The sequence below is a fragment of the Siphateles boraxobius genome, unplaced genomic scaffold, assembly GCF_051911475.1.
Source record: "Siphateles boraxobius isolate OS27281-9 unplaced genomic scaffold, OSU_SipBor_1 9, whole genome shotgun sequence".
In the NCBI taxonomy this organism is placed as follows: domain Eukaryota; kingdom Metazoa; phylum Chordata; class Actinopteri; order Cypriniformes; family Leuciscidae; genus Siphateles; species Siphateles boraxobius.
In genome coordinates this window covers 16615514-16623261 of record NW_027509219.1, presented here as the reverse complement: position 1 = coordinate 16623261, position 7748 = coordinate 16615514, and the positions used below count along the sequence as shown (strand labels likewise).

The window sequence follows — 7748 nt, the reverse complement described above, 5'->3', positions numbered from 1 at the left end:
TGTAAAGGAAATTCGGTTAATGAGAAAGACGTGTGCGGCTGGGACGGCATGCGTCAGCTCTATCCACATGTTTACCTTCTTAAAAATTACAGTGACTGTCTGTTTGTGCATTTCAGACCCCTAGAAATGAACCAGCCCACAAGTTACAGACCAAGAGATAATTTGAGTTACAGCCGACTGAAGTTATTTCTGAAAGGTCTTTTAGTTATTCGCATACAACAATGACACAAGAGGACCTGGAAAACTGTGTCCATGAACTCGGGCCTCAAGCATGTGGCAATGACGTACGGTCTATGTTGTGCAGTTCAAAATCAAACAACCTCATCTTAAAAAGTGCATCTGGTAAAACAAGACTGCCAGACATCCAAAACGCCTCCTAAACATTAAGCCACACGATCCCTTTCTGATCAGATCGGGCTCTCGGCTAACAGCTGGATTAGTCATCCAGACTACACTGCTGATAAATAAGATGGAAGAGTGCAATTGAGTGAAAGATCTGGACCATGCTGGACAATCCTGAGGGAGGTATCCATTTCAAGTGCTGTCAGTGCCTTTAGAGAAGACTGATGTGTGTGTAAATAATTCCTCACTGGGCTTCTGCAACATCCATGAGAGTCTTTGAGAAAAAGAGATGTCTTTTCATGAGAGGGAAACAGCGGCTACCATTGTACCAATCTGGATTTCAATATGATTTCATTGTAATTTCCATCTTACAAAAATAGTCAGGAAGTCAAGGAGCTTTTAAGTTCATGGATTGTGCAGTGACATAATATTTGAGCTTTAGCAGAAATCCTAAACCCCCCTGAAATGGTTTGACAAATGTAATTTTCTTTCCTGTGTTGATACCTAAAACAGGATATGGCACATTTCTCAATCACTCCTGAACTGGAGAGGTGTATTGATATGCCCTCTGCTGGACACTGGAGAATGTGCAGATGGGACAAGGCCAAAAAAATTAATGAGTTCACAGCCAACTTAAAATGAACCCTGCCATCCCCAATCATCTACATGTGAAGAAACAAGCAATAAGCCATTATACTGAAGTAAATTGTGTTTGCTAGCATTAAATGAGTCAATATTGCAAAGCCGGTTAAGTCCAGTGAGGAATGACCCTTTCCTCTCTCTGACCCAAATTATGTTTCTGTTAAAAGGAAGCATCTTATGTTTTAGTTATGGCCTTATTAACAAGCAAAAATTTAAGAACAATCCACAAAGCCTTTCAAAACATTTCTGACTGAATATTGTCATGACTTTTATTAACACTCACCTAGGTAGGGGATGCAGGGAGCCATTTTGAGGGACCTGGTGTACTCTCTCATTCGGTTGTAATTCTCTTCCTTTGACGTCAGAAAGTCAAGCTTCTCAAATGTGGCCTTGTCCTTCCGACTGATCAACTGTTAAGAACAGAAAGCAAACAAGAAACAAACAGTTCATTCAATCAGCAAATTAGCAACACCTAATGGCTAATTCTCAAGTGTGATATTTAAATCAGAGGTATTTAAGTCTGAGTGAAGGATTGGAACAAAAAAGGGAATGAATTCAAGTAAAAACAAAAATATTAATATATACAATTTGAAGTGTATTCAAAGGCAACAGAAGTTAGTAGTGTTATTGGCAATATAAAAATTCTGTTTATTAATTTATATACTTAAAAAATATGATACATACTTAAATATAAATGTATGTATTTCAATTTATTCAAAGTCATCACTAAGAAAACTTTTCCAGTTATGCCTTTGAATAAATTTTAATGTATTCATTATTATTTTTTCCTTTGCAAATGTATCATCTTTTTATGATATTTGAATGAATTCATAGAGGTATCTGAGATGAAAAACATTTGCCAATAATTATATTAATAATAATTATTATAAATCTCAGCTCTGCCTCATTCACTTAAATCTCCCCTTGAAAAATAAACAGAGTTAGTCCCCAGTTGGCCACGAACTTTAGTAGGGGGACTTGGGGAGGAGCCGTTTTGTGAATTTTGTCAGAGGGGAGCCCCACTCAGTCTTCTGATCTAAATAAAGCTGTCTGCAAATATGATAAATATGAAAAACAAGAAAACCTATTGAGAGACTAATGAAATTATATTAAGAAAAAGGTTCTCAGAGCTCAAACTCCAGATATACAAACATATGCTATCGGCACTGGGCATATTTCTAATTTATGGAAAGCACATGATCACATAAAAACAGGCTCAGTGTCTAGAAGGTCTTTATGAGTGGCATAAATTCACCCAACGCTTCCTTGCAGCACATGTGCTATTGAAAAACATCAGTAGGGATGACCATGTGCAAAACCCCTGTTAGTATTAACGAAAAGCTCATTAACTAAAATATTCCATCACCCATGGCTTTATCACATCAAGTGCTGCACTAAGTACTTCATCATGTTCCTCTGGCATTAGACAAATACACATACTACTATCCAGTCTGTTCACACTTTTGTAGGTTTAGTCAGAGAGGAGATTTTTCCAACAATGCGAGCAACAGTTGCTGAAAGCACACTGTTGGCAGATGAACTTCTACCAGTCTCCAGAGATGAAAATCATTTCATCAGTCATTCACTTTTTAATCTTCACATCTTGTTAAACACACTGCGTATAATAGTATAATACAATCCATGTCGTCTAGCATAATGTTAGATTATGTTACTCTTTTAAAATGTTTTTAAGTTGCTTTAGACTAAGAAAAGTTGGTAGAAAATAGTAAATATTTTAATTGCAATATCAAATTTTGAGTGAAGTGCATTATTTAAATATCTCTCTTCCATACAATGAAAGTGATGGTGACCAGAGACTGTCAATCTCCAAAAAAGACAAAACACTTTCATTGTATTGAAAAAACCCCAGCAAGGAATACCTTAAATTCCCAAAGAAGTTAAGTATGGCGTTATTTTTTAGTCAAAAGTTACGAGCGTGTAAGACATGCTCACGAGCACATTATGTTATTTCACACGCGCAAAAATGAACCTTCAGCTGGCATGATATAAGTACTCGAGCACAAATTCAACAACCGAGAGGTGTATGGGAAGCTGCGAGCGAGCGCCTGGCATACTCTCATAGGTTAACTCTGCTTGTACAGTGGAATCCTGCTCGCGTGCAGCGGGCTTCTGCTCGCGGGGTGCTGTTTTGCTCGCGAAGTGGATTTCTGCTCGCTCAGCTGATTTCTGCTCCCTCGAGTCTACATGACTTTTGACAATTTGGGGGCGGAAACCAAGGAAGGCACTGACCCTCTTATGATTGGTCACATTCATCGTAATCACAACCACAGGGACATCCTTGTACCTTGATTGACAGCTCTCATTACAGGAAGCACGGAGTCAAAGTATCTGACGGAGTTTTTTTTTTTTTTTTAAATGAATTTAAACTGTATATAAAATCCTTAAAAAACTTTGAAAGGTCCTAAAGCACAAAAAATATATGATACCCTTCCCAACTGAGATAAATGGATGAACAAAGACTGAATTCTCCCCTTATGTCATGTTATGTTATATTATAATTCCTTACCGTTTATTATTTAAATGTTTATTTTCCTTACAAATATCCTTATTTTTGTACTAAGACTACATTTATATTCTTGTTGTATTAAGAGCTGCTCCCTCTGACTATATTTTCCTTGTATCCTATTCTAAAGAAAAGGAAGTTATGCAGCCATGTTTGTCTGTAAATCTTGATATTTCAATAAAATAAATAAATAAATAAAAACTCTGTGAGATACTTTGACTCCGTGCTTCCTGTAATGAGAGCTGTCAATCAAGGTACAAGGATGTCCCTGTGGTTGTGATTACGATGAAAGTGACCAATCATAAGAGGGTCAGTGCCTTCCTTGGTTTCCGCCCCCAAATTGTCAAAAGTCATGTAGACTCGAGGGAGCAGAAATCAGCTGAGCGAGCAGAAATCCACTTCACGAGCAAAACAGCACTCCGCGAGCAGAAGCCCGCTGCACGCGAGCAGGATTCCACTGTACAAGCAGAGTTAACCTATGAGAGTATGCCAGGCGCTCGCTCGCAGTTACCTGTACACCTCTCGGTTGTTGAATTTGTGCGCGAGTACTTTTATCATGCCAGCTGAAGGTTCATTTTTGCGCGTGTGAAATAACATAATGTGCTCGTGAGCATGTCTTACACGCTCATAACTTTTGACTAAAAAATAACGCCATAGTTAAGTCATGTGGATTACGAAAGACATGGCAGTGAGTAAATTATGGCATAATTTTCATTTTTGTGTGAACTATTCTGAAACAAAAGAAAACAAAACAAAAAATGTCTATCTTACCTGTATGAAAGGGCATTGATAGTAGATATAGTTGCAATAGATAGTTGATTGTTATATAGATAAATCATGCAGAGTGACTGTGACAGATTATACTAGTCATTTACAAGCCGAGTTGCTCCAATCAACATGACTTTTGGATACATTTATTTCAGCTTACATACTCAAGCAATACTGTTAGGGAGTGGAAAGCATTTAGATGTTGGCCTACAATTTACCTGAAGAATTTAATGAACCACAACTTGGATTCTTCTCCTTTGAACTTGCAACAGAGAAACAGAAAAGTGATTTTTTCCCCCCTTTTTATTTGCCAAAGGAAGCAGAATGTATTTTATTTGATTTTAAACGGTGCTGAGATAATCCGTGGCAGGGAAGTTAGATCACAATACCATCAATCAGGGAGCCTGGTGTGGAAATAATAATATTATGACAAAGATTTGAAGAAGTACTGCGAGCTAAGTGAGACTGCTTATGATATTTTAAGGAAAAACAAATTACAGAGCTATTACAAATGATGAACAGGGATGGATAAATGAATTATAAGTGCAACGGCATATTTCCGTCAATGTGATTTCCATGTGTATACCATCTCAGCAACTACTCTAAGCGTTTTCTGTCTGAGCTAGAACAATCAAATGCCAAAACAAAAGCTTTTTCTGATCTTCTTTATCAAGCCACCATCTCCCACCGCCACCATGACCACAGCAGCACACAGGGACTTGAGAACCTGCCACCCTGGCATTACTCATTTCCGTAGACACATGAGTGCTAAACAATCCCTTCCGAGGGCGATGAAAGTGAGGGATTCCTTCAACCACTAACATCTTTATTTTATTTTGCAGTAACACATGACTGACTTTGATTACAGAAGTTTATGAAGGCCATTACTGTGCTCTAGCAGTTAAAGCCTCCATACATCAAAAGCTGTAAAGACGGAGCAGCATTGAGCTTGGGACACATTCGGAACAACTGCGGATGTGGGTCTAAGCTATAGGTGCAATGATAAAAAATATTGTCTTTTTATTTATTTTAGAACTGGAAAAAGAGCAGAACAGGGGATCAATGAAAAGTACATGGAAATAGGAGAAAGATTTGTGCAAGAAAAAAAGGATGGGAAAAGAAATCAAACGGTAGTATGTGCCATGTTCCAATTCCATAAAAAATTAATGGTCAGCTGGTTTTATCGATTAGCCAAAGCCAAGTTTTGACTTCTATTTGGCAGTTGGCGAGTGTTGCAACACTGAGAGAATGCTGGGATACATACTCTGGAATCAAGGGGCCATCTGTCTTCACTGTATATAAACTTCCCTTCTCCATCTCATCTCTTCCCCAAAAGCTTTACATCTTTCATTCTTTCAGTGAACATGCTCCCAAATTATTATTTTACTTCCCTTCTCCAGTATCTTTCCTCTTGACACTTGTCTTATCTTAATACTCCCACACTGTATACAGTGGGCTCTCCAAGCCTGAGACTTCTACTGAAAATTATATATATATTTTGCATAATTTATTATGAATCATATTATAAGAATAACAGTAAGCAGAAGAAATAAATTAATGTGTTCAAGAGATTTGAAGGGGAGTAAATGACAAAATAATTTGATTTTGCGGGGTAAATAAATAAATAAATAATGCATCGAATAACCATTTATGTTAAAAGTAAAATACAAAAATCCACAAAATTGCCCAAACAGCAAAAGTATGTCTCCAACCAGATCATATTATCCAAAATGATTTGAGATGATCTAAAAAGCATTTTTTACAAAGCAATCTTTACAAAGAATCACATGATTAATGTCACAAAACTATTTAATTAGTGACCAAGAAATAGTGCCAAAATATTAGTTTATTTTTTACAACCCCAAATCAGAAAAAGTTGGGACATTTTGTAAAATGCATTAAAATCAAGAATCTGTGATTTGTTCAATCTATTTAAACTTTTTTTTAACTGACAAAAGTACAAAGAAACGTTTTCCAATGTTTCCACTGACCAACATAATTGTATTTTGTAAATATGAACAAATTTTGATTTTGATGGCTGCAACACACCCCAAAAAAAGTTGGGACAGAGACCAAATAAAAGTGAAAAGATTTTCCAAATTAGACTATCCAACTCTTTTGAAACAGTCCACAATGAGCAGGTGAATTGGTAATAGTTGAGGGTATCGTGTTTGGGTGTAAAAGTGCTTCTCAGTCTTTTTAAGCAAAGATGGGTCATGGCTCATCACTTTGTGCCAAATAGTATGAGATGAGATTGTCAAACAATTAAAGAAATTACATTTCTCAATGCAAGATTGCAAAGAATTTATATATTTTATCATCTTCCATACATAATATTGTCACAAGAGTCAGGGAATCCAGAGAAATCTCAGTCTGTGTAGGGCAAGGCAGTAGACCTCTGTTGAATGTGCGTGACCTTTGAGCCCTCAGATGGCGTTGCACAAGATACCATCATGCTAATCTGTTAAAGTCCCTGTAAAGGCAATTTAAAAAAAAATCTAAACACATTATAAATGTTAGAAATGTATTGCTAAAACATATTACAAAGACTGTGAACTGTGAAGTACTGAATTGTGGAGTTAGACCGTTAAACAGTTTTTCACCATTGTTATTTTCCGGATTTTTTGGGCGGGTCTAAAACGAGGCTCGATGACACACTGGAGCCCCTGAGCTCCTGGACACGCCCCTATTTGATGACGCACTAGAGCCACTGAGGCTGGCCGCTCCACTAACAATATAAATAGAGCACATTCACATCAGTTTGCAGCGGCTCAATCGCGAGTTACTGTCAGTACTATTATTAGTTACTACAGCGTACAATTTGCTAGTTATGTCTTCGTCACGGAAATGGGTACTACCTGGATGCAATCATGTACAAAACAGATCGGTGTCCTTATTTAAATTTCCTAAAAACGATCACATCAAGAAGAGGTGGATTCATTTTGTGAAGAGTCACCTTGATGGAGAGCTGACGATCACCACCAAAACCCGCCTCTGTAGTGATTATTTTACACGGGATAGTTTTATAAACTTTCGTCGGAGACAACTGGGATTCACTGATAATCCGCTGTTACTGGTGAATGGGGCCTAACCGACTATCTCCCGCCTCGGCCTTCATCTATGGCGGGCCGGAAGGTTCAAAAATAGGACTAATGATTTGTCGTAGGAAGTCACTATACTATAGCCACTAGCTACTGACTTAACCACTGATAGGCCAGCGGTGGATCTGTTTACTTACTCTCCTCACGCAGCGAGCGACTCACTCTCCTCACACAGCGGGCGACTCATGTTCCTCAGCGAGCGACTCACTCTCCTCACACAGCGGGCGACTCATGTTCCTCAGCGAGCGACTCACACAGCGGGCGACTCATGTTCCTCAGCGAGCGACTCACTCTCCTCACACAGCGGGCGACTCATGTTCCTCAGCGAGCGACTCACACAGCGGGCGACTCATGTTCCTCAGCGAGCGACT

General features: G+C 38.2%; 1 protein-coding gene across 2 annotated transcripts in view; it reads right to left on the bottom strand.

The window, feature by feature from the left end:
- ralgps1 (Ral GEF with PH domain and SH3 binding motif 1) overlaps window positions 1–7748 on the bottom strand; it is a 138828-nt gene that overhangs the window by 95038 nt on the left and 36042 nt on the right. For both annotated transcript variants that reach the window (XM_077222845.1, XM_077222844.1), the window contains one exon: window positions 1268–1394. In XM_077222845.1, coding sequence (XP_077078960.1) covers window positions 1268–1394 — 127 coding nt within the window. The remainder of the gene's footprint in view (window positions 1–1267; window positions 1395–7748) is intronic.